Source organism: Ranitomeya variabilis, chromosome 5 (genome assembly GCF_051348905.1).
Source record: "Ranitomeya variabilis isolate aRanVar5 chromosome 5, aRanVar5.hap1, whole genome shotgun sequence".
NCBI lineage: Eukaryota > Metazoa > Chordata > Amphibia > Anura > Dendrobatidae > Ranitomeya > Ranitomeya variabilis.
This window is the reverse complement of record NC_135236.1, coordinates 647,251,251-647,278,830: the sequence shown is the minus strand read 5'-3', so window position 1 is coordinate 647,278,830 and position 27,580 is coordinate 647,251,251. Positions and strand designations below refer to the sequence as shown.

The following is a 27,580-nucleotide window of genomic DNA, read 5'->3' as shown; positions in this document are numbered from 1 at the left end:
CCGTGACCAATCATAAGCCGGGACGTCACTGGAGGCTGGACACGCGCGCTTTTTAAAATACGCGCATGCCCAGCCTCCCGTGACGTCACGGCTTGTGATTGGTTAATGGCGGCCATGTTGCCGGGACGCGGACCAATCACAGCAAGCCGTGACGTAATTTCGTCACGGCTTGCTGTGATTGGTCCGCGTCCCGGCAACATGGCCGCCCTGACCAATCACAAGCCGGGACTTCACGTTACCAAGTAAAAGCGCGAAATTTAAACAAACAACGCTGCCGGTTCCCTCGCTGAGGTCCAGGCTGCGTCGGAGAGGTGAGTATAGCAATATTTTTTATTTTAATTCTCTCTTTTACACATTATTACATTAATGTTGTTGCGATACCCGATACCCGATACCACAAAAGTATCGGATCTCGGTATCGGAAATTCCGATACAGCAAATATCGGCCGATACCCGAAACTTGCAGTATCGGAATGCTCAACACTATCTACAAGGCCATATTTTCTCGTAGCCAGTCACAAAATGCACAGCCGATCGGTCTGTGAAAATCACGTGATCCCCGTTCTATTATTCTGCGTATGTGGAAAAAACCCACATCTGAAGCCTTAAACTCTTCGCTCCAGTGTTGCACCCTGAGGACCGATGTTTCCCATTTTGTAGATTGCTGCATATCCCAGAGCTCAGGCCACAACCGATCTAACGCTCCTATTCGGCACAAAGGTGATGAAAGCTTTCGACCAGAACAGCTCTACGAAGTCTTTATTGTATCAGAACTCTATTTTTCTCATGTACAATAAAAAGTAAAAAACAAAACAAAGAAAAAAAAGTAAACCAACTACAAACCGAGTAACGCTTTAAACATTAAATAGAGGCTTTAAAAGTTAAAAGTAATAAAATATTATCTTCTTTTGACTAGCCTGACATAACGATGTAGGCAAAATATACATATAAAACATAACGAAGTCTAAAGTCTTCCATCCAACAACGTTCTGAAAGAAAGGAAAATATAATCAGATGTTACTTGTAAGATATCAAGACAGACAAGTGCATGAAACAGGGCTGGATAATAGTGATGGGGACGGGGGATCCTCAAGCTCTTTTCGTAAGACCCATCACTTGCCAGAAATATCTAATTATTTTTCCCTGGTGTAAATGCCGCTGTTCTCCTGAATCCAGAGATGTGTTTCTTTTTGTTCCTGCTCCTCTCCGTTCCTGAGATATGTCCCTCTTTTCCCAGTATATAAATCTGGTCTTTTTTTTTAGACAACCGGGCGTGGTCCTATTTTTTCCTCTTTGCATTTTTATGAGAACCACACCCAGTTGGCTAACAGGACGATTTACATACAGGGAAGACTTAACCATAGCTCAGGAATGGAGAGGAGCAGGAACAAATGAAAAACAACGCCGGATTCAGGAGATCGGCGGCATATATAAAAACACAAAAATTCATGCACACATTTATGTCCTTTTTAAGAAACTTTTAAAGTTGTATGCTAAAAAAGGATAAAAAAATGTGTACCAACTGGCAAACTTTCCTATCAAAAGATATAAAAATCTAAAAAAGAGACAGCACATTCAAAATAGTAAAAAGTAAGAATCCCATATTCACCAACAGCAGATATGTTTCAGCTCCGTGTGTGGGGTCTTTCTCTAGGGGTCTGCTGGAGAATGAATGGCGCTGAGGTGCACAAGTGCAGTCACCTCTCTGTTCAGAAAGGGCATTTCACAGCCTCATTGTGCAGATCAGTGGGGGGCTCAAAGGGTCCCACCTCATAGTTATGCCTACAGATAGGTCTAGAATTTTAGAGGTTGGATAATGTTCCTAAACATAACAACAAACCTGAGACAAGGAGGCTGGCTTGGCCATTGAAACAAGTCAGCCAGCCAGCCCCCTTGATCCATTGCATCGGTGACAACTGCCAATCGCACAGAGCACTCAAATGCTCGGGCCCCCTGTGTGGCAGGTGGGAATGCTTAGCACCCTCCGCTCCGGTCGTCCTGCCTGGCTCGCTGGCTATGGGAATCTGTGGTATCCCTCTAAGTTATCACCATCCGAGCCTGGACGTCTGGGACCACCTGTCCCTCCTATGCACGGGAATCTGTGATAACTTATCGAGCGATTTGACTTCCTGTTATCGGTTTCCCAGCCACCACAAGCAAATCAGCCACTGTTCCAACTATCTCCCGGATCTACACAGACATAAAACACATACACGACACACAGCAGACACCTTGACTTATATCCCAGGGTTTGGAAAAGGCGTGGACTTTTTACACTACATGGGAATGCGGTGGTGACCACATCTGACCGGCAAGAGGTATAGACCCAGACTGGGCACAAGGGACATTCAGGTAAGATGACAAGATTTTCTTACCTTACTATGGAGCTGCAGTCTCCGTCCCGTGAGCCAAGGCCGCGGCCGACACCCCTGTCTCTCCGGTCAGCATGGTCCCCGTGTGTTTTGTCCACTGCCCAGCGTGCAGGCGCCAGATGTTATGGAAATTTGGTTTGGATAAATCTATCCCTGTGTGTGATGCGGCTGTTCCCAATAAAACTGAGTATTTTGAGTGCTCATCAAGAATGACACTGTACACCATCGTGACAGAATAACATTCCACCAATACTGATGGTTTATTGTACATACACGGTTTTATAATTGCATATAGAAAGGGGTGGTTAGGTAATCACCATATTGTCAAGCTCCTCTGTTATTGGTTGTCTGAATACATGAAAGATTCTGGTTAAGGCATAACAACAAGCTGAGTTAGCACTTCATAAGTAGCTGTCGTTTTTTCCTGCTATTCAGCAAAAATCTAGACATCAGCCAAGACATCTAGTGTTGGTTCCTGTTTTTGGTGTCTAGAAATGCCGAGGAGCTGTCTGGTTTGAGCTGATCTGGCTCATGGGGTCAAGTTAAGCAATTGATTATAGTGTATATATTAGCTGTGAGTATATATGCAAGTGAGATCTATATGAATGTATACATTTCCATCACAAACCAACACTGGAAACTCTCCTAGCACCAGCCGGAAACACGTCAGACACTCCACGCTACACACTTCCAAACCAGACTTTTTCACCTGCTGTTACACCTCATTCACCTACATATAACTGTACTTAAGATGCAAGTTTCTGTATCAAATAATTCACAACTTGGCTACATGTCAGAAGCCATTCGTGAGCCCAAGTTATCCTAAAAGCAGGATCCGCATCCCCTCTACATACAAGATTATTGCAAGTTACACGGGCAGGAGATATGACACCATTATTTTTGTCTCGGATCCATATTGAATGGTTGTTTTCATCTAAAAGCCAAATAATAGCAGAATATTGCTTTTTACTTGTAAAATGACAGCAAACTACAAAAATCAAACTTACCTTAGCTTCCATGAACAAGTTAGTTATTCTTTGTCAACTTTTACCTTCTGTAGATATATAAAAAGACACAGATTATTGTATAGCCATTTCCAGGAGGAATAACAGAGGAATAGCACAATGCAGGGTTTTACGAGAAGTCCTAGCGTTTTATTATATTCTATTCATAAGGAATACTAATTTACTACCAGAAGATAAAATGCCAGGAGAGCCGCCTGCTCCTCTCACCAGGGTCCTGCCGGGGGTTCATGGTTAATTTTTATTTTATTGTATTAACCCATCAATGAGGAAAGAGCTGATCTATGTGCAGCAGATGGGAAGGGGTTAAACTGGATCTGACACCAGCTGGGTATAACATGTAATATATGACCCCAAACCAACATGTGTGGTGAGAATTGCCCATAGCCCCCGTAAGCGGTGGTGGTGGGCACTGAGCAGCACTGCTGAAGAGGCGAATTGGACATGTGGATCGGTCCTCTAAAAGTCCTTGAATCTGAGGAGCCACTAGTGTTAATCTACAAGAGACCCCTGAAATAACAAGAGCTGGGGGCTGCCCCATATTAAGGACGATATTCACCTATATAGCCGATACTTGCCTTTTTCTTGAGTTTTGATTGAAGCCCGACTCGAGAATCTGCGGACTCTCCAAATGAAGCTGCTGAACCTTGCATCAGCTTCTTGCTTTCTTTTTTAGCTTTATCGCCGCCTTCTGCAGGGAACAATATCTCTGTATTAGATACCGTAGCTGAGATATATTTCATTTCACCAGCGGTGGCGCTAGAGGAATATTGAAGGGATTGTTTCATCCTGTTAAATGGCTAAAATTGAAATAAACAAGTAACTTTGCAATTTACCTCTTATTAAAAATCCTCTCAGTTCTCAAAAGTGAAGGAATTTTTAACTCTGTAGTTTACTGCTTATTGCCTAGATTACCGACCACCTCTGCAGCCTATCAGCAGTGGCCGGTATCCTTGGCAAGGAGCGTGTGACTGCAAGCCCTACTCTGAAGCTGGCCGGATGGCTGTATCCCCTTCCCTCCATCGATGCTGCAAAGATGCCTCTCCTTTAGGGCCATTATTCCAAACTATGCATCAGGAGCGCACCATCCACCGCTACACAGGAAGCTGGGAGGCAGAGGAGCACTGCGCTCCTGAATAGCATACCTGAGGAAACCTCCTCTTCAGACCTATGCCCCACTGAGGGCAGCTTCCCCACGTGGAAACCCAATGATCGGCTCATCTGTAAGGGACACTCAGACCAACCTAACAGAGTCACTCACTTTTCTTGTCCTTATCAGATTTCTTCTTTTTGGTGGGTTTAGGGCAGGTGGTCTCTTCCGCCATCACTTTCTTCTCCTTCTTTGCTTTTTTATTTGTTATAGGCTTCTTCTTAAAGAACAGCCTGATCTCGGAGGGACTCTTGTGGTTTTTGCCTCTTTTTTTTGCAGACAACTGGCTGAGTTTTGGGACAGCCGGGCATTTTATAATAAAATCTTCGTCTTCCGAGTTCTGACTTTTAGGCAACAAAGCGACATGTCGGGGGAGACTTTTCTCAAGGACACTACTATCCTGGACGGTCACTGTTGCAGCTGCTACATCCCTAATCTTTGTAGAGGAATTTTTCTTCAATTTTGACTTTTTGGGGCTCCTTCCCTCCAACAGGGTCAAAATCGTCTCTTCTTCAGAGTCCAGCAGAGCTTTTAGAGAAAGAAAATAAACAGATGCTAAGCAAAAAATGTTTGGGCAAAAATGTACTTTTGTAATTGGGTGCCATTAAAACGTTTGCAATGCTTGTCTTTTGTCGTCCTTGTGTTCCAGAATGAGACAACTGAGAGTCCATCAGTGAGCTCATTCTGATAGGAGAGTGTAACAACTCATCTTCCTTCTTCTGAGCTTCTCTCACCTGACTTATGACCACAAAGTTCAGCTCAACTTTCATGTGGTCATAAATCAGCTGAGAGCGGCTCCGAAGAAGGAAAACAATAGTTAAAAATACTCCTGTCAGAATGAGCTCACTGAAAGAATCAATCAAATGCTTTCATTTAAAGGTCTCTGAATGTGTCCACAATCTTTATCTCCTTCATTTTTAATTTATTTCTGTTCTCCTTCCCTTCTTCCATAACTTTTTTGTTATTTTTCCGCTGATATACCCACATGAGGGCTCATTTTTTGCAGGAGGGATTTTAGTTCTTTTAATGGCAACAGTCCCTTCACCGAATAATGTGTTAAAAAAAACCTCCAAGTGGGATGAAATGGATTAAAAAAACACTTGCAATTCCGCCACTGTTTTTTTTAGGTTATATGGTGTTCAATGTGAGGCAAAAATGAGCTGGTAACACAATTCCTCAGTATGACTACTGTTATGGTTCTCAATGGCAAGAGAACATAGCCCAGCAAACATAAGAACTAGCTCTTGGAAGGATGGAAACTTAAACTGACCATGAACTAAACCTGCCGCACAACTAACAGTAGCCGGGTAGCGTTGCCTGCGTTTTATCCCTAGACGCCCAGCGCCGGCCGGAGGACTAACTAATCCTGGCAGAGGAAAATATAGTCCTGGCTCACCTCTAGAGAAATTTCCCCGAAAGGCAGACAGAGGCCCCCACAAATATTGGCGGTGATTTTAGATGAAATGACAAACGTAGTATGAAAATAGGTTTAGCAAAATTGAGGTCCGCTTACTAGATAGCAGGAAGACAGAAAGGGCACTTTCATGGTCAGCTGAAAACCCTATCAAAACACCATCCTGAAATTACTTTAAGACTCTAGTATTAACTCATAACATCAGAGTGGCAATTTCAGATCACAAGAGCTTTCCAGACACAGAAACGAAACTACAGCTGTGAACTGGAACAAAATGCAAAAACAAACAAGGACTAAAGTCCAACTTAGCTGGGAGTTGTCTAGCAGCAGGAACATGCACAGAAAGGCTTCTGATTACAATGTTGACCGGCATGGAAGTGACAGAGGAGCAAGGCTAAATAGCGACTCCCACATCCTGATGGAAACAGGTGAACAGAGAGGATGATGCACACCAGTTCAATTCCACCAGTGGCCACAGGGGGAGCCCAAAATCCAATTTCACAACAGTACCCCCCCCTCAAGGAGGGGGCACCGAACCCTCACCAGAACCACCAGGGCGATCAGGATGAGCCCTATGAAAGGCACGGACCAAATCGGAGGCATGAACATCAGAGGCAGTCACCCAAGAATTATCCTCCTGACCGTATCCCTTCCATTTGACCAGATACTGGAGTTTCCGTCTGGAAACACGGGAGTCCAAGATTTTTTCCACAACGTACTCCAACTCGCCCTCAACCAACACCGGAGCAGGAGGCTCAACGGAAGGCACAACCGGTACCTCATACCTGCGCAATAATGACCGATGAAAAACATTATGAATAGAAAAAGATGCAGGGAGGTCCAAACGGAAGGACACAGGGTTAAGAATCTCCAATATCTTGTACGGGCCGATGAACCGAGGCTTAAACTTGGGAGAAGAAACCCTCATAGGGACAAAACGAGAAGACAACCACACCAAGTCCCCAACACAAAGCCGAGGACCAACCCGACGCCGGCGGTTGGCAAAAAGCTGAGTCTTCTCCTGGGACAACTTCAAATTGTCCACCACCTGCCCCCAAATCTGATGCAACCTCTCCACCACAGCATCCACTCCAGGACAATCCGAAGATTCCACCTGACCAGAAGAAAATCGAGGATGAAACCCCGAATTACAGAAAAAGGGAGACACCAAGGTGGCAGAGCTGGCCCGATTATTGAGGGCAAACTCCGCTAAAGGCAAAAAAGCAACCCAATCATCCTGATCTGCAGACACAAAACACCTCAAATATGTCTCCAAGGTCTGATTCGTCCGCTCGGTCTGGCCATTAGTCTGAGGATGGAAAGCAGACGAGAAAGACAAATCTATGCCCATCCTAGCACAGAATGCTCGCCAAAATCTAGACACGAATTGGGTACCTCTGTCAGAAACGATATTCTCCGGAATACCATGCAAACGGACCACATTTTGAAAAAACAGAGGAACCAACTCGGAAGAAGAAGGCAACTTAGGCAGGGGAACCAAATGGACCATCTTAGAGAAACGATCACACACCACCCAGATGACAGACATCTTCTGAGAAACAGGAAGATCCGAAATAAAATCCATCGAGATGTGCGTCCAGGGCCTCTTCGGGATAGGCAAGGGCAACAACAATCCACTAGCCCGAGAACAACAAGGCTTGGCCCGAGCGCAAACGTCACAAGACTGCACGAAGCCTCGCACATCTCGAGACAGGGAAGGCCACCAGAAGGACCTTGCCACCAAATCCCTGGTACCAAAGATTCCAGGATGACCTGCCAACGCAGAAGAATGAACCTCAGAAATGACTTTACTGGTCCAATCATCAGGAACAAACAGTCTACCAGGTGGGCAACGATCAGGTCTATCCGCCTGAAACTCCTGCAAGGCCCGCCGCAGGTCTGGAGAAACGGCAGACAATATCACTCCATCCTTAAGGATACCTGTAGGTTCAGAATTACCAGGGGAGTCAGGCTCAAAACTCCTAGAAAGGGCATCCGCCTTAACATTCTTAGAACCCGGCAGGTAGGACACCACAAAATTAAACCGAGAGAAAAACAACGACCAGCGCGCCTGTCTAGGATTCAGGCGTCTGGCGGACTCAAGATAAATTAGATTTTTGTGGTCAGTCAATACCACCACCTGATGTCTAGCCCCCTCAAGCCAATGACGCCACTCCTCAAAAGCCCACTTCATGGCCAAAAGCTCCCGATTCCCAACATCATAATTCCGCTCGGCGGGCGAAAATTTACGCGAGAAAAAAGCACAAGGTCTCATCACGGAGCAATCGGAACTTCTCTGCGACAAAACCGCCCCAGCTCCGATTTCAGAAGCGTCGACCTCAACCTGAAAAGGAAGAGCAACATCAGGCTGACGCAACACAGGGGCGGAAGAAAAGCGGCGCTTAAGCTCCCGAAAGGCCTCCACAGCAGCAGGGGACCAATCAGCAACATCAGCATCCTTCTTAGTCAAATCAGTCAATGGCTTAACAACATCAGAAAAACCAGCAATAAATCGACGATAAAAGTTAGCAAAGCCCAAAAATTTCTGAAGACTCTTAAGAGAAGAGGGTTGCGTCCAATCACAAATAGCCTGAACCTTGACAGGATCCATCTCGATGGAAGAGGGGGAAAAAATATATCCCAAAAAGGAAATCTTTTGAACCCCAAAAACGCACTTAGAACCCTTCACACACAAGGAATTAGACCGCAAAACCTGAAAAACCCTCCTGACCTGCTGGACATGAGAGTCCCAGTCATCCGAAAAAATCAAAATATCATCCAGATACACAATCATAAATTTATCCAAATAATCACGGAAAATGTCATGCATAAAGGACTGAAAGACTGAAGGGGCATTTGAAAGACCAAAAGGCATCACCAAATACTCAAAGTGGCCCTCGGGCGTATTAAATGCGGTTTTCCACTCATCCCCCTGCTTAATTCGCACCAAATTATACGCCCCACGGAGATCTATCTTAGAGAACCACTTGGCCCCCTTTATGCGAGCAAACAAATCAGTCAGCAGTGGCAACGGATATTGATATTTAACCGTGATTTTATTCAAAAGCCGATAATCAATGCACGGCCTCAAAGAGCCATCTTTCTTAGCCACAAAGAAAAAACCGGCTCCTAAGGGAGATGACGAAGGACGAATATGTCCCTTTTCCAAGGACTCCTTTATATATTCTCGCATAGCAGCATGCTCAGGCACAGACAGATTAAATAAATGACCCTTAGGGTATTTACTACCCGGAATCAAATCTATGGCACAATCGCACTCCCGGTGCGGAGGTAATGAACCAAGCTTAGGTTCTTCAAAAACGTCACGATATTCAGTCAAGAATTCAGGAATCTCAGAGGGAATAGATGATGAAATGGAAACCACAGGTACGTCCCCATGCGTCCCCTTACATCCCCAGCTTAACACAGACATAGCTTTCCAGTCAAGGACTGGGTTATGAGATTGCAGCCATGGCAATCCAAGCACCAACACATCATGTAGGTTATACAGCACAAGAAAGCGAATAATCTCCTGGTGATCCGGATTAATCCGCATAGTTACTTGTGTCCAGTATTGTGGTTTATTGCTAGCCAATGGGGTGGAGTCAATCCCCTTCAGGGGTATAGGAGTTTCAAGAGGCTCCAAATCATACCCACAGCGTTTGGCAAAGGACCAATCCATAAGACTCAAAGCGGCGCCAGAGTCGACATAGGCATCCGCGGTAATAGATGATAAAGAACAAATCAGGGTCACAGAAAGAATAAACCTAGACTGTAAAGTGCCAATTGAAACAGACTTATCAAGCTTCTTAGTACGCTTAGAGCATGCTGATATAACATGAGTTGAATCACCGCAATAGAAGCACAACCCATTTTTTCATCTAAAATTCTGCCGTTCACTTCTGGACAGAATTCTATCACATTGCATATTCTCTGGCGTCTTCTCAGTAGACACCGCCAAATGGTGCACAGGTTTGCGCTCCCGCAGACGCCTATCGATCTGGATAGCCATTGTCATGGACTCATTCAGACCCGCAGGCACAGGGAACCCCACCATAACATCCTTAATGGCATCAGAGAGACCCTCTCTGAAATTCGCCGCCAGGGCGCACTCATTCCACTGAGTAAGCACAGCCCATTTACGGAATTTCTGGCAGTATATTTCAGCTTCATCTTGCCCCTGAGATAGGGACATCAAGGCCTTTTCCGCCTGAAGTTCTAACTGAGGTTCCTCATAAAGCAACCCCAAGGCCAGAAAAAACGCATCCACATTGAGCAACGCAGGATCCCCTGGAGCCAATGCAAAAGCCCAATCCTGAGGGTCGCCCCGGAGCAAGGAAATCACAATCCTGACCTGCTGAGCAGGATCTCCAGCAGAGCGAGATTTCAGGGACAAAAACAACTTGCAATTATTTTTGAAATTTTGAAAGCAAGATCTATTCCCCGAGAAAAATTCAGGCAAAGGAATTCTAGGTTCAGATATAGGAACATGAACAACAAAATCTTGTAAATTTTGAACTTTCGTGGTGAGATTATTCAAACCTGCAGCTAAACTCTGAATATCCATTTTAAACAGGTGAACACAGAGCCATTCCAGGATTAGAAGGAGAGAGAGAGAGAAAGGCTGCAATATAGGCAGACTTGCAAGAGATTCAATTACAAGCACACTCAGAACTGAGAAAAAAAAAAAAAAATCTTCAGCAGACTTCTCCTTTCTCTCCTTTCTCTGTCAATTTTTTGGGCCGGTCAAACTGTTATGGTTCTCAATGGCAAGAGAACATAGCCCAGCAAACATAAGAACTAGCTCTTGGAAGGATGGAAACTTAAACTGACCATGAACTAAACCTGCCGCACAACTAACAGTAGCCGGGTAGCGTTGCCTGCGTTTTATCCCTAGTAAATATAGAAAAACTGACTGAACAGCCATCTAGTCTGAACTGGTGCATAACCAAAAAGTCTTACATAGCAAATAGATAATGGCTGCACTCAAGTTTATTGTGCTAAAGCAAGGAAATGTGCAATACATGCACTTAAGTGTTCACACTAGGCAGACAGGTTAGTTACCCATTCGATCTGAGATTACCTTGACGTTTGGTGAATGGGCTCACAATATTTGGCCAAATTTTGTGCTAAAAATCTCATGTGTTTTTTCATAAATTTCACAAGCCATTATGCTGTTCACATTTCATGTATTGCACATTTCCTTGCTTTAGCACAATAAACTTGAGTGCAGCCATTATCTATTTGCGTTTTATCCCTAGACGCCCAGCGCCGGCCGGAGGACTAACTAATCCTGGCAGAGGAAAATATAGTCCTGGCTCACCTCTAGAGAAATTTCCCCGAAAGGCAGACAGAGGCCCCCACAAATATTGGCGGTGATTTTAGATGAAATGACAAACGTAGTATGAAAATAGGTTTAGCAAAATTGAGGTCCGCTTATTAGATAGCAGGAAGACAGAAAGGGCACTTTCATGGTCAGCTGAAAACCCTATCAAAACACCATCCTGAAATTACTTTAAGACTCTAGTATTAACTCATAACATCAGAGTGGCAATTTCAGATCACAAGAGCTTTCCAGACACAGAAACGAAACTGCAGCTGTGAACTGGAACAAAATGCAAAAACAAACAAGGACTAAAGTCCAACTTAGCTGGGAGTTGTCTAGCAGCAGGAACATGCACAGAAAGGCTTCTGATTACAATGTTGACCGGCATGGAAGTGACAGAGGAGCAAGGCTAAATAGCGACTCCCACATCCTGATGGAAACAGGTGAACAGAGAGGATGATGCACACCAGTTCAATTCCACCAGTGGCCACAGGGGGAGCCCAAAATCCAATTTCACAACAGACTACAGTGGGTACAAATATACAAACTATATTTAGTTTGTTTCATATTTTACAGCTTTTAAAAAGTTGCTTGTTGTAAAAAAATAATTACGTCTGTGTAGTCATTTTTTTTTTTAAAGAAAAGATTGTGAAGAAACGCTTAGTTGGACTGCAAGCAGAGATTTCACATACCGCGCTCCAAAAGCAACAAATGTGAATATCTCTGCAATGGAGTAACGCAGAGCGCAACGGAAAAGGGCGAGAGAATCAGGGAAGCGTAGAGATTTTTACAAGGTATTTCATTTTTTTTCAGCAAGTGACAAGTCCTCTTTAAATGCGGCTTTATACTCTTTACCTAGTTTTTACAGAAATCCCAGAAAACCATACAATTCAATGTTTGGTTCCTGAATCCCAACTGTACTGACCTGCTGGGGTGATCCGGGCAGGTGGCGTTGGCTTTGCTGCCGGCTCTGTTTGAACTTTGGCCTTCTTTCCACTTTGCTTTTCGGTACTCTCATTAGCTGGAGTGGTCTTGTCTTTTTTGTCTAAGCAAAACTTTCGTTTTTTAGGTATGGCCTGCAGAAGACGCTGTAATAATTGGTAAAAAAAACCAACTCAAGAAGCGCTTAGAACAATGTCCAATGAGAGGAATGGAAGTGTATATAGAAGAGCACTTTGCGACACATACCTGAGAATCTCGGGGCTCACTTGCATCATCCGCACAGTCACCAGTTGTTCCAGGTACTGGGAAAAAGTCAAGGACTTAACCCATTAGCTTACAGTCCATATTAAAAAAAAATTTATACTACAATTTATCAGTTCAAAATTCTGCTTTGAGGTAATAACTCATCTGGGGCTCAGTGTCTATTTGCAGCGGATTTTTAGTTTTTTTCTTCCTTGCTCTTCAAAAGCTATACCTTTACATACCCATATGAAGACTTTTTTTTTTTTGCGAACACAGGACAAGTTGTATTGTTTAATGTCATCTTATAATGTATTGAGAAATTCTTCACATTGTGGAAAAAAAAAACAATAGTCATTTTTTGGGGATAGTTTTCTTTATGTGTGTCTATGGTGTACAGTGTCGCTATAAAATGCCTGCTGGGTATTTTGTGGGCCAAAACGGTAATGCAGATACTAACCTTAGCTTTTTTTTAATTATTAATATTTTGTAAAGTAGTAAAACATTATATTATTTTTATATTTATTTTATTATTCACCATTTTGGTTTTTGTACCAATTAGGGGTATTAATATTCTTGTGGTTTTGTTTCTTTTTTACATTTTACTAAAGTTTTATTTATTTATTTTTTTTAAATCCCAATAGGGGACTTAAAAATGCAATCATTTTCTAGAAGTTGCACACATGGTGACTATTATTTACCATCTTCCGAGACTTTGGCAGCAGTTTTCCTCGCCGTCTTCGGACCTGATAGGACACTCTCCATTTTTCCCTGTGGAATAAGTAAAATATAGAAATAACTTCTAAAGGCTGTTGGGACAAGTACAAACTAGGTTACACCCACGCCCCCATACTCCGATAATACAGCCGGGCAAACCTTCTAAACCAGACTCAACATCGAAGTGATTTTCATGGATATTTAGAAGGAGCACATACTCCAATTTTTCTGCCAACAATACCAAGTAATAGGATGGGTCTTTACAGTCTGATGGGGTCAGCACTAACTGGATGACGTCTTTCTCTGGACAGATGTCAACATTTCCAAGAGGAATAGCAGAGAAATTGTACAGAGTACTAGTTTTTTTTATGGTGAATGCAAATATTTACTAGGTCAGGCCACATCGTCTCTTGTCTGTATGGCAGGATCATTTCCTGATGCAGTCGGCGTTCCGGTACAGGTGCAGACGGTCCGTGCCCCTTGTCTCCTGTCTGCCCCCAAAGCATAGTGAGTTTCACGGAGAGAAGAAAATCCAGGATACCCCACCTCTGTGGTTCAATGGTATCATATCTAACTCCAGATCAGAAGATTGTGTGTTCCAGAATCAACCCATTTTAGGACAGGTGATTATTATTATTATTTATTGTTATAGCGCCATTTATTCCATGGCGCTTTACAAGTGAGGAGGGGTATACATAATAAAAACAAGTACAATAATCTTAAACAATACAAGTCATAACTGGTACAGGAGGAGAGAGGACCCTGCCCACGAAGGCTCACAATCTACAAGGGATGGGTGAGAATACAGTAGGCGAGGATAGAGCTGGTCATGCAGCGGTTGGTTGATCGGTGGTTACTGCAGGTTGTAGGCTTGTCGGAAGAGGTGGGTCTTCAGATTCTTTTTGAAGGTTTCGATGGTAGGCGAGAGTCTGATGTGTTGTGGTAGAGGGTTCCAGAGTAGGGGTGATACGCGAGAGAAATCTTGTATACGATTGTGGGAAGAGGAGATAAGAGGGGAGTAGAGAAGGAGATATTGTGAGGATCGGAGGTTGCGTGTAGGTAAGTACCGGGAGACGAGGTCACAGATGTATGGAGGAGACAGGTTGTGGATGGCTTTGTACGTCATGGTTAGGGTTTTGTAGTGAAGTCTCTGGGCAATGGGGAGCCAGTGAAGGGATTGACAGAGGGGAGAGGCCGGAGAATAGCGGGGGGACAGGTGGATTAGTCGGGCAGCAGAGTTTAGAATAGATTGGAGGGGTGCGAGAGTGTTCGAGGGGAGGCCACAGAGCAGGAGGTTGCAGTAGTCAAGGCGAGAGATGATGAGGGCATGGAGTAGGGTTTTTGCAGATTCTTGGTTGAGGAATGTACGGATTCGTGCAATATTTTTGAGTTGAAGTCGGCAGGAAGTGGAAAGGGCTTGGATATGTGGTTTGAAGGAGAGATCAGCATCAAGGATAACCCCGAGGCAGCGAGCTTGTGGGACTGAGGAGAGTGGGCAGCCATTTACTGTAATGGATAGGTTCGTTGGGGGGGTCACGTGAGGAGGGGGAAAGATGATGAATTCTGTTTTGTCCATGTTAAGTTTCAGAAATCTAGCAGAGAAGAAGGATGAAATAGTGGACAGACATTGAGGGATTCTGGTTAGTAGGGAGGTGATATCTGGTCCAGAGATGTAGATCTGTGTGTCATCAGCATAGAGGTGATACTGAAAGCCATGAGATTCTATGAGCTGTCCCAGGCCAAAGGTGTAAATGGAGAAGAGCAGGGGCCCAAGGACTAAACCTTGAGGAACTCCGACAGATAGGGGGCGAGGTGAGGAGGTGGTGTGTGAGTGGGAGACGCTGAATGTCCGGTCTGTTAGGTATGATGAGATCCAGGATAGGGCCAAGTCTGTGATGCCAAGCGATGAGAGGGTCTGTAATAATAGGGAATGGTCCACTGTGTCAAAGGCAGCCGACAGGTCGAGGAGGAGGAGAACAGAGTAGTGTCGCTTGCTCTTGGCGGTTAAGAGGTCATTGGTGACCTTAGTTAGGGCAGTTTCAGTGGAATGGTGTGACCGGAAGCCAGATTGTAAGCGGTCAAAGAGGGAGCAAGAAGAGAGATGGGAGGACAGTTCAAGGTAGACGTGTTGTTCCAGTAGTTTTGAGGCATAGGGGAGAAGTGATATAGGGCGATAGCTAGATACAGAGGATGGGTCAAGAGAGGGCTTTTTGAGGATAGGTGTGATGGAGGCATGTTTAAAGCTTGAGGGGAAAACACCAGTTGTTAGTGATAGGTTGAAGAGATGGGTTAGGGTTGGGATGAAGATTGTGGTGAGGTTTGGGATGAGGTGGGATGGGAGCGGGTCAAGTGCACAGGTGGTGAGATGCGATCTTGAGAGTAGAGTGGCGAATTGATCTTCTGTAATGGTGGAGTAGTTGGTTTTGGAGGTGGAGGGCTGGGAATTCGGGAGGAAGGGCTCTGGGGCTTGTTGACCAAAACTGTCTCTGATGTTATCAATCTTCTGCTTGAAGAATGAGGCAAAGTCTTCAGCAGAGATAAGTGGGGAGGGAGGAGGTGCTGGGGGACGGAGGAGAGAATTGAAGGTGTTGAATAACTGTTTAGGGTTGTGAGACAGGGAGGATATGAGAGATGAGAAGTAGGTTTGTTCAGCTGTGGCGAGTGTGGCCTTGAAAGTAGTGAGGGACTGTTTGAATGTGATTAAGTGGTCGTTGGAGTGGGATCTTTTCCATCTGCGCTCAGCAGCCCTGGAAGCTCGCCTCAGTTCTTTGGTCAGGCTGCTGTGCCAGGGCTGTCTGTTGATTTTGCGAGCTTTGGTATGTGTAAGTGGGGCAGCAGATTCCAAAGCTACAGCTATTGTGGTGTTATATAGAGCGACAGCGTCATCCGCATTGTGTATGGAACTTATGTCTGTGAGAGGGAGGAGGGATTCAGAGAATGAATGTAGGTCAAGATGTTTAAGATTTCTGCGAGGGTGTGAAAGTTTGTGGGGTGGGGATTGTAGACATGGAGTGGAGAGAGATGAGACTGTGAGAAGGTTGTGGTCAGAGAGTGGAAGAGGTGAGTTAGAGAGGTTAGATAGGGAGCAGAGGCGGGTGAAGATGAGGTCCAGTGTGTGACCATCTTTGTGAGTGGCTGCAGAAGACCATTGAGTGAGGCCGAAGGAGGAAGAGAGAGATAGAAGTTTAGTGGCAGCTGAGAGGGAAGTGTCAATGGGGATGTTGAAATCACCCATGATGATAGTGGGGATGTCTGCAGAAAGGCAATGAAGTAGCCAGGTGGTGAAGTGGTCAAAGAAGATGGTGGCTGGCCCTGGGGGGCGGTAAATGACAGCCAGTTGGAGGTTGGAGGGGGAGTAGATGCACACAGAGTGCACCTCAAAGGAAGGGAGGGTAACAGAGGGTGGCAGTGGGATTGGGGTGAAGGAGCAGTTATCTGACAGGAGAAAACCAACTCCTCCGCCATGCTTGCTGCTGGGGCGGGGTGTGTGAGAAAGGTGGAAGCCACCGTAAGAGAGTGCAGCAGGAGAGGCTGTGTAAGAAGGGGTGAGCCAGGTTTCGGTGATGGCGAGGAAGGAAAGTTTGGTAGTAACAAAAAGATCATGGATGTAGGAAAGCTTGTTACAGACAGAGCGAGCGTTCCACAGAGCTCCTGTTAGTGGGACTGGGGAAGCGGAGGCTGGGTGAATGGGTATAAGGTTAGAGAGGTTACGGAAGTTTGTGATGGAGCGTGGGTGGGAGGTAGAAATGACTGTGGGAATATGGTGAGGAGGACCAGGATTTGGAGAGATATCACCAGCAGTGAGAAGGAGCAGAGAAAGTGTTAGCAGGTGGGAGCAGGAGAGGGCGTGAGGGGGCTGCCTGTGCTTTGAGACAGAGGATTGTATGTTAAGGAACAGTTTTGAGGAGGAGGTGAGATGGATGGGGAGGATTGAAGAGGAGATGAACAGTTCCTTACTTGGTGTGGGGATTGGGGGAGGTAGCAGAAAGTGAAAGAATATAGGGGTAAAAGTGACAACAAACAGAAACATTGTTTACAGTGACTGGCCAGTTCCCTGCAGGTTCAATTCAGGTTTTAATTCTAATGTAATCCACACTTTTAGAACACACTTCTAGAAATCACACTGCAGACTGAAGTCATGCAGACTTGTGCTATGCAATATATGGAAAACTAAGTGCGTTCAGGTGTGGAGCAGAGAGGAGTGGTCTCTGCTCATCTTGGTCAGAGAATTAAGGGTGGACCAGATGCATACAATCAAGCCTAAGTAAACAATGTCATAAATAACACAGGGCAAGCTGGGGTTAGCTGAAAGGCATACCATATGAAAGTAAAGAGCAGGGAAGTCTATGTGCAAAGCTGGGTGATGTATTATGTGCACTTCATAGTAGGAGAGCTGGATGAACATACCATATGAAAGTATGGCCCCCTCCTTGTGTCCTGCTGCATTGTGCTGGCTCCACATGGTTTCTGCCCCCAGTGATCATACAGACATGGTCAAAATTGTTGGTACCCCTCGTGTAACGACAGAAAAACCCACAATGGTCACAGAAATAATTTGAATCTGACAAAAGTAATAAATAAAAGATCTATGAAATTGAACAAATGAAAGTCAGACATTGCTTTTCAACCATGCTTCCACAAAAAAAACCTAAAAAAAAAACCTCATGAAATAGTCCTGGACAGAAATGATGGTACCTCTGAAAATAATGTGACAAAAGGGACATGTTAAATCGTGGTGTGTCCACTAACTAGCTTCACAGGTGTCTACAATCTTGGAATCAGTGAGTGGGCCTGTATATAGGGCTACAGATACTCACTGTGCTGTTTGGTGATATGGTGTGTATCACACTCAACATGGACCAGAGAAAGCGAAGGAAAGAGTTGTCTCAGGGGATTAGAAAGAAAATTATAGACAAACATGCTAAAGGTAAAAATTATAAGACCATCTCTAAGCAGCTTGATGTCCCTGTGACTACAGTTGCACATATTATTCAGAAATGTAAGATCCGTGGGATTGTAGCCAACCTTCCTGAACGTGGCCGCAGGAGGAAAATTGATGACAAATCAAAGAGACGGATAATACGAATGGCAACATAAGAGCCCAGAAAAACTTTTAAACAGCTTAAAGGTGCACTTCAAGCTTGAGGATCATCAGTGTCACATCGCACCATCCGTTGTTGTATAAGCCAAAGTGGACTTCATGGGAGATGACCATGGAGGACACCATTGTTGAAAAAAAATCATAAAAAAGCCAGATTGGAATTTGCCAAACTACATGTTGACAAGCCACAAAACTTCTGGGAGAATGTCCTATGGACAGATGTGACAAAAATGGAACTTTTTGGCAAGGCACATCAGCTCTATATTCACAGATGGAAAAATGAGGCATATCAAGAAAAGGAGATTTTTGTATACTCACCGTAAAATCTTTTTCTCCGAGCCAATCATTGGGGGACACAGGACCATGGGTGTTATGCTGCTGCCACTAGGAGGACACTAAGTAAACAGAAAGATTAACTCCTCCTCTGCAGTATACACCCCTTCACTGGCTACAATTCAACCAGTTCGGTAGTAAAGCAGTAGGAGCATGAACAAATGACAAACTACCGTATGTCAAAGCCAAGGAAGTAACAACAAGCCAAAAAGGCTAACAGGGTGGGTGCTGTGTCCCCCAATGATTGGCTCGGAGAAAAAGATTTTACAGTGAGTACACAAAAATCTCCTTTTCTCCTACGCCTCATTGGGGGACACAGGACCATGGGACGTCCCAAAGCAGTCCCTGGGTGGAGAGCAACATATGCTAATACCCCATGTACCACTGGCTTATGGCTAAGGTACTGCCGATTGTAGAATGCGCCTGCCAAGGGCGGCGTCTGCAAAAGAGAGAGAATGAATGTGGTAATGTTTGGTAAAAGTGTGCAAACTGGACCATGTCGCAGCCTTGCAGACCTGCTGTGCTGACGCCTGGTGCCGAATGGCCCACGAGGCGCCCACCGACCGAGTAGAATGGGCCTTAATCCCTTATGGGATAGGAACACCTTTGACACGATAGGATTCTTGAATAGCCGACCGAATCCATTTGGCTAGAGTAGCTTTGGAAGCGGGAGAACCCCTCCTTGGTCCCTCTGGAAGTACAAACAGGACATCCTGCGTGCGGAAGGGAGCCGTCCGAGAGACGTACCGTCGAAGAACCCTTACCACATCAAGAGTGTGCAGAGCCTTTTCGATGCGATGGACTGGTGCCGGACAGAACGAAGGCAGAACAATCTCCTCATTGAGGTGGAAAGAAGAAACGACCTTGGGCAGAAAAGCAGGAGAGGTCCTCAATACTGCCTTGTCCGGATGAAAAATTAGAAACGGAGGGCGGCAGGAGAGTGCCGCCAGCTCCGAAACCCGTCTGATGGACGTAATAGCCACTAGGAAAACTACCTTCCAGGAGAGGAAGGTCAGGGAAACGTCCTGTAGCGGTTCGAAGGGAGTCTCCTGAAGAGCTCCGAGGACTAAATTAAGATCCCACGGATCCAAAGGCATTTTGTAGGGAGGCGCCACACGGGAAACTCCCTGGAAAAAAGTCTTCACCGGCAATCTATTGGCAATCTTTCGTTGGAAAAGGACTGACAATGCCGAAACCTGACCTTTTAGAGAGCTAAGTGCAAGTCCCAACTCTAGTCCAGATTGGAGAAAATCCAATATGGCAGGGATAGAAAATACCAGAGGAGATCGTCGTTATGCGTCGCACCATGAGAAGAAAATTCGGCAGGTACGGTGGTAACTGCGCATGGACACAGGTTTCCTAGCCCTGATCATGGTGGAAGACACCTTGGGAGAGAAACCCGCTTGGCCTAGAATCCATGATTCAACGGCCAGGCCGTCAAAGACAGGGCCCCTGAGTTTTGGTGGTAAATCGGGCCCTGTGAGAGAAGATCCACGCGATCTGGAAGACGCCAGGGGATGTCGGCGACTAGCTGAACCAGTTCCGCGTACCATGCTCGGCGCGGCCAGTCCGGCGCGACAAGGATCACCGGTACCCCCTCTGCCCTCATCTTCTTGATGACCCTCGGTAGCAGGGGAAGAGGGGGAAAAAATGTACGGGAGGCGGTATTGAGGCCACGGCAGGACCAGGGGGTCTACTCCGATGGCCCGTGGGTCGAGTGACCATGCAAAGAACTGTGGAACCTTGTTGTTCAACCTGGATGCCATGAGATCCAGATCCGGGGTCCCCCAGCGATGACAAATCTGCTGGAAAACCTCCGGGTGAAGGGACCACTCGCTCGAGGCGAGACCCTGGCGGCTGAGGAAGTCCGCCGCCCAATTCTCCACACCTGGTATGTGGATCGCCGAGATGGGCGAATGGTTGGACTCGGCCCAACGCAGGATGTGGGACACCTCAAGCATAGCTGTCTTGCTGTGGGTTCCCCCTTGGCGGGTTGATGTACGCCACGGCCGTGGCGTTGTCAGGACTGGATTCTGAAGATGGTGAAACCGGAACAACGCTAGCCTGATAGCTCATATCTCCAGAAGATTGATGGAAAGGCGAGACTCTCGAGTGGACCACTGCCCTTGTGCTGTGTGATTGAAAACCGTCCCCCAGCCCATGAGGCTGGCATCGGTGGTCACCACCAGCCACCGCACTGGGAGAAAAGACCTTCCCTGGATTAGGGAGGACTTCAGCGTCCACCACCTGAGGGTCTTCCTGACCCGTGGGGACAGAGTGAAGCGGCGGTCGAGGGAGGATGGGTTGCCGTCCCACGCCAACAGTAGCGCATGCTGTAGGGGACGGAGGTGAAATTGCGCGAATGGAACCGCTTCCATGGCTGCTACCATCTGCCCGAGAATGCGCATGCTGAAAAGGATGGAGTGGGAGACTGGACCGGAAAGACTCTGAGCTCCCTGCTGCAAGGCAAAGGCCTTGTCTTGAGGGAGAATGACCAGACCGCGAGAAGTGTCCAGTGTCATTCCAAGGAAGGAGATCCGTTGGGCCGGAATCGGAGAGGATTTTTCGAAGTTTATCTTCCAACCCAGGCGAGAAAGTGTATCCACTGTGAGAACGACGGACTCTTCGCAGGCTGGGTAAGATGAACCTTTTATCAGTAGGTCGTCCAAGTACGGAAGTACCACCACTCCCCTGGAATGAAGAATGGCTATGGCAGCTGCCATGACCTTCGTGAAGACTCTGGGAGAAGTGGCGAGACCGAAAGGCAAGGCCACAAACTGGAAGTGTTCTCCGCGAAATGCGAAGCGGAGGAACTGCTGATGCGGAGGAAAGATTGGGATGTGGAGGTAAGCATCCTTGATGTCTATGGACGCCAGGAATTCTCCTTTTTCCATGGACGCGACCACAGAATGGAGGGATTCCATTCTGAAATGTCGAATTTTGACAAATTTGTTTAGAAGTTTCAGGTCCAGAATCGGACGCAGCGATCCGTCCTTCTTTGGGACCACGAATAGGTTCGAGTAGAACCCTTTGAACCTTTGGTCTGGGGGAAAAGGAATGATGACTCCGTCCCTTTGTAGTGGCCGTATGGCCTGGAGAAAGGCTGTTGTCTTCGATTTGGGAGGGCAAGACTGGAAGAAGCGTGTGGGGGGGGGGGGGGGAGGAAAATTCTATTTTGTATCCGGTGGACACCAGTTCCCTGACCCACTCGTCGGAAACGACCGAGAGCCAGGCTTGACGGAACAAAAGGAGACGCCCTCCTACTTTGTTGGTGCCCCCCCGGATGTTGCAAGGAGTCATTGAGTGGAGAATCTAAGGGATCTGGATCCCTTAGACCCGGGTGGTCTCGGTCTGGGCTTCCAGTTACAGTTAGGTCTGTAAGAGACCTGGGAGCCTCGGTCACCACGCGAGCCTCGTCCTGATGCGGAGGCAGAGGATGTAGATGACCAGTTGGTATTGTTACGAAAGGGCCGAAATCGGGATTGTTGTTGATACCGAAACGGCCTGGTAGGCTTTTGCTGGGGGAGAAATTTACTTTTTCCCCCGGTGGCATCCGAGATTATTTGGTCTAATTTTTCTCCAAATAAATGACCCGACTCATAGGGCAGAGATGTCAAAGAGCGCTTGGAATTCGAATCTGCTCGCCAATCCCTGAGCCACAGGGCTCTTCTAATGGAGATTGCATTCGCGGCTGCCTGTGCAGCGCAATTGGCTGCGTCTATTGAGGCGTTGACTATGAAATCCCCAGCCTGGGCTATCTGGTTAGCTAGGTTGATCGCCTACTTGGATGGTCGTGGAAATCGTCTCGGCCCAAGCGACCATAGCCTTAGCCACCCAAGAGGCAGCGAAAGATGGGAAGAGAGAGGCTCCTGTGGCTTCGAAGACGGAGCGAGCCAGATAATCAATCTGACGGTCAGAGGGGTTCTTAACCGAGGAGCCGTCTGACAGGGACAGGATGGTTTTGGAAGCGAGATGTGACACAGCAGGGTCCACTGAGGGGGACTGCAGCCAGTCCTTGATTAGTTCCTGAGGAAAAGGATATTTGGCCTCGATGGGCTTTTGGCCCATGAAGCATTTATCGGGACGGTCCCTGTGTTTTTGTACAATCTCCTTGAACTCAGGATGAGTGACAAAAACCTTTGGGACACGTTTAGTCTTTTTGAACGACACCACGTGTTCGGGTGTAGATACGGATTCCTCGGCCACCTTCAGGGTCTGGTTGACCACTTCGATGAGAGAATCGAGTGTCTCTTGGGAGGTGGAGGAATCCTGAACGTAGGAATCGTCAGACTCATATTCAGAGTCGTTTGGGTTGTCTGGAGAAGGGGACCGGGAAGCGAAGCGAAGCTCGCCGACGCTGAAAAACCAACTGGCCCGTGGTCAGGGGATGGAGCATGGGTACGTTTTCTGGAACCCCGAGTAGAAAGTGACAGAGTACGCCCCCTGCTGGTGGACGTATCCGTACCGTCGCCCGAATCCTCCGCGGTCTGACTTGAAGGGGGGCCCCGGAGGAAGTCAATTGCCCTGACTAGGGAAGCCATAGATCGTGACAGACAAGCTGCCCACTCAGGGGGGCTAGGCTCTACAGGGTCGACGGCATCGGCGGGAGGCGGCTGCACACAACAACGGGTTACTGTGAGCTCGGGGCAGGGCCGCATTGCAAGTGGCACATACAGTGAAAAACACTGTGTGCTTCTTGTTACCCTTTTTAGTCTCCTTGGATTGAGACATAGTGTCTTTAGAGACAGAGCGGGGCAGTATACGCAGGGAAGGGTTAAGCTTTCTTGAAGCAGCTTACCCACGGTCCTGTGCCTGTGTCCCCGGGGAGGAATGTAGCCGTGGCGGTTCCTGGTCAGCGTGGGCCACCTTGCAGAGAGATGGCAATATGGCCCCCGAGATCTGCAGGGCGCTTCTCGGCCCAGATGAGAAGCTCCGATATAGGGGGCGGGGTTACGGCCGTGGGAGGGATCTGCCCACTGCGGCCTACTCCGGCTGAAAAGCCGGGGACTAAATTTCCGGCCTGCCCGGCGATGCACGGCAGCGGCCGCAACGGAGCATCGCTGACCACCGCAGACCCCCGACGCCTCTCCCCAGGGACTCTGCCGCAAGTACCGCCGGGGCCTGTCCCCATAGAGCTTTGGAGCGCAGGAGGGATGTGTACTCACAGTGCCCTCCGGTAATGCAGGACCCCGTCACCTGCGCGCTCCATCCATCCTGTGCCTGCTGCAGTTCCCATTTGGTGCCCCCCTTTCAGCTTCCATCCTCTTCTGGAATCCTTTTGTGCAACGCCATGCAGTGTGGGCCTTGTCTGTCGGGCCCCCGGAGAGGTACATTAGAGCAGGCTCTATGTACTCGCCGTCTTGCAGGGGGGAGGGGAGATCGGGACCAAAGATGGAAACCGTCGCCCCCGTAAAAATTGGCGTGCTCCAACGTCGCAGGAGAGGGACGGGGAGGTATACTCGCCAGATGCTGGTTCGGGGGAGAGCGGGCCCTATAAAAGGGATCCGTCGCCCCCTTCACTCCGTTGAATAAAAATTTACAGAAAAATAAAAATTAAAATAAGTTGGGGTCTGAAAACAGGCCCAAGTGCCTCCTATAGACACTAAGCAAGAACTGGTTGAATTGTAGCCAGTGAAGGGGTGTATACTGCAGAGGAGTTAATCTTTCTGTTTACTTAGTGGCAGCAGCATAACACCCATGGTCCTGTGTCCCCCAATGAGGTGTAGGAGAAAAGAACACTGTCCCTACTGTGAAAGATGGAGGAGGCTCTGTTATGTTCTGGGGCTGCTTTGCTGCAGCTGGCACAGGGTGTCTAGAATCTGTGCAGAACACAATGAAATCTCAAGACTATCAAGGGATTCTAGAGAGAAATGTGCTGCCCAGTGTCAGAAAGCTTGGTCTCAGTCGCAGGTCATGGGTCTTGCAACAGGATAATGGCCCAAAACACACAGCTAAAAACATCCAAGAATGGCTAGGAGGAAAACATTTGACTATTCTGAAGTGGCCTTCTATGAGTCCTGACCTAAATCCTATTGAGCATCTTTGGAAAGAGCTGAAACATGACGTCTGGAAAAGGCAACCTTCAAACACGAGACAACTGGAGCAGTTTGCTCTTGAGGAGTGGGCCAAAATACCTGTCGAGAGGTGCAGAAGTCTCATTGACAGTAACAGAAATCGTTTGATTGCAGTGATTGCCTCAAAAGGTTGTGCAACAAAATATTAAGTTAAGGGTACCATCATTCCAAGATTGTAGACATTAGTGATGCTAATTTTTGGACACACATTGATTTAACATGTCCCTTTTGTCACATTATTTTCAGGGGTACCATCATTTCTGTCTAGGCCTATTTCATGAGTTTTATTTTTTTTAATTCTGTGGAATCATGGTTGAAAAGCAATGTCTGACTTTTTGCTCATTTTCATAGATCTTTTACTTTTTATTACTTTTGTCATTATTCAAGTTATTTCTGTGACCATTGTGGGTTTTTCTGTCATTAAACGATGGGTACCAACAATTTTAACCACGTGTGTATATACTGTTTTTTTCTAGGCCACCTCTTCTGCCTGTCCACAGTGGGCACCCTGTCCCCTGGCATCTACGTCACATCGTTCCAATTCTTTTTGGCGCCATCTCGCAGTCTCCACTGTCACTGTCTAACTGATCCCTACTTTAGTCCTGGCTTCTTCATGATTCCCACAACCTTCCAGGTCTTTCGCTAAAGCCGGGTCTCTAACTTAGGTCTTGGCTAGTAGGCTTCCATGTGAGCTTTTCCCCCTGCAGCAGGGCCTCACTTTAGGTCCCGTCTTCTACTGCGGCCTAGCAGGCTCGCAGGCCATTCTTTAATTCTCTAATTTCGGCCCAGCCTCCCTGTGGCCTAGCCCAGTGCAGCAGCCCACGCCTCCACTTTCTCTCCAATCATGCTCTCCTGTGGGCTCTCTACCTGCACATGAGCCTGTGCCGCCCCGGTTTTCTCCCTGGGCCCAACTATCTTTCTGCTGAACGATTCATGCAAATTCAGTGTGCTCTTCAGCGACAATGCGGACATTTCCCTCTGCTCCAAATGCTGCAGCCAGGGTCATCCTCCATGACAAGCCCTCCATTCCAAAAATGGGTAGGTTGATTGTTGTTCTGGTACCGACACTCAATGCAAGTGATGTCTGTTTTGGGGCTGGTCTCTGCTTGCCAGGTTATCTCCTTACAATGGTCACTGACAGTTCACTTCTCACAGTCGGTGAAGGAGCGCACTGTCACTGTGCGCGGAGAAATTCAATACTGCACAGTAAGAAGGGAGCTCGTACTGAGCACACGAAGGAATTGCAGCCGATGCATGCTCAATACAGCAGGGACTTTCCCAGCTGGTGGTTACTGATAATGCTTTGTTTCAGGTTAGGGACAGATGCTGTGGCAGTGACCCCATGATGATAAGCCCCTGATGCCGGTGGCCTTAAGGTACCTTCACACTTAACAACGATATCGCTAGCGATCCGTGACGTTGCAGCGTCCTGGATAGCGATATCGTTGAGTTTGACAAGCAGCAGCGATCAGGATCCTGCTGTGACATCGTTGGTCGGAGCTAGAAGGCCAGCACCTTATTTCGTCGCTGGATCTCCCACTGACATCGCTGGATCGGTGTGTGTGACGCCAATTCAGCGATGTCTTCACTGGTAACCAGGGTAAACATCTGGTTACTAAGCGCAGGGCCGCGCTTAGTAACCCGATATTTACCCTGGTTACCAGTGTAAATGTAAAAAAATACCCCACTACATACTTACATTCCAGTGTCTGTCGCGTCCCCCAGCGTCTAGCGCCGGCTGGCCGTAAAGCAGGGCACAGCGGTGACGTCACCGCTCTGCTTTACGGCCGGCGCTTACAGTGCAGGGAAGCAGAACGCCGGGGGACGCGACAGACACGGAATGTAAGTATGTAGTGTTTTTTTTTTTTTACATTTACACTGGTAACCAGGGTAAACATCGGGTTACTAAGCGCGGCCCTGCGCTTAGTAACCCGATGTTTACCCAGGTTACCCGGGGACTTCGGCATCGTTGGTCGCTGGAGAGCTGTCTGTGTGACAGCTCTCCAGCGACCACACAGCGACGCTGCAGCGATCGGGATCGTTGTCTAGATCGCTGCAGCGTCGCTAAATGTGACGGTACCTTAAGTTTATAGGCGAATTTTGGGGGTGACAGATTCCCTTTAACAGAAATAAACACTTGAAATAGATCACTCTGTTTGTAATATATGTGTTTCACTTTTTGTATTGAAGAGCTGAAATAAATTCACTATTTGAGGATATTCTAATTTTGGGAGAAGCACCTGTATGAGATGGATAGACACATGATAGATGGATGCATAACAGACGCACAGAGCTCTGCTATACACACATAAGGCTACTTTCACACTAGCGTTTTTTTGCAATACGTCGCAATGCGTCGTTTTGGCGAAAAAACGCATCCTGCAAAAGTGCTTGCAGGATGCGTTTTTTCCCCATTGACTAACATTACCGACGCATTGCCACACGTCGCAACCGTCGTGCGACGGTTGTGCCGTGTTGTGGCGGACCGTCGGCTGCAAAAAACGTTACATGTAACGTTTTTTGCTGCCGACGGACCGCCATTTCCGACCGCGCATGCGCGGCCGGAACTCCGCCCCCTCCTCCCCGCACCTCACAATGGGGCAGTGGATGCATGGAAAAACAGCATCCGCTGCACCCGTTGTGCGGCGCAGAGAACGCTAGCGTCGGTGCGACGGGCCGAGTACGACGCTAGTGTGAAAGAAGCCTTATGTGCACTGCTATTTCCTATGTGTTGGGCTATGAGGTGTCAGTCCTGTGCACTCAGCAGTGAGGTGTTTGCAATGTGCAGCAGTTTCCCTGCCTCTGTACCAGGCTGCTGTGCACACTGTGGTCTATAGGTCTGTGCAGGCCGCAATCCCCCCACCCAGTACCTGTGCTCCGGCTCCTGCA

The 27,580-nt window shown here is 47.2% G+C and overlaps 1 protein-coding gene across 1 annotated transcript; it reads right to left on the bottom strand.

Moving 5' to 3' along the window:
* Positions 1-742: 742 nt before the first annotated feature.
* On the bottom strand, positions 743-27,580 carry LOC143776678 (uncharacterized). The gene is made up of 8 exons (XM_077266331.1): positions 27,562-27,580; positions 13,168-13,237; positions 12,473-12,528; positions 12,210-12,372; positions 4,656-5,072; positions 3,973-4,085; positions 3,380-3,426; positions 743-989 (listed from the first exon to the last, which is right to left on the bottom strand). Exons 2-7 carry the CDS (start codon positions 13,229-13,231, stop codon positions 3,403-3,405), a joined length of 837 nt encoding a protein of 278 aa, XP_077122446.1. The 5' UTR covers positions 13,232-13,237; positions 27,562-27,580; the 3' UTR covers positions 743-989; positions 3,380-3,402.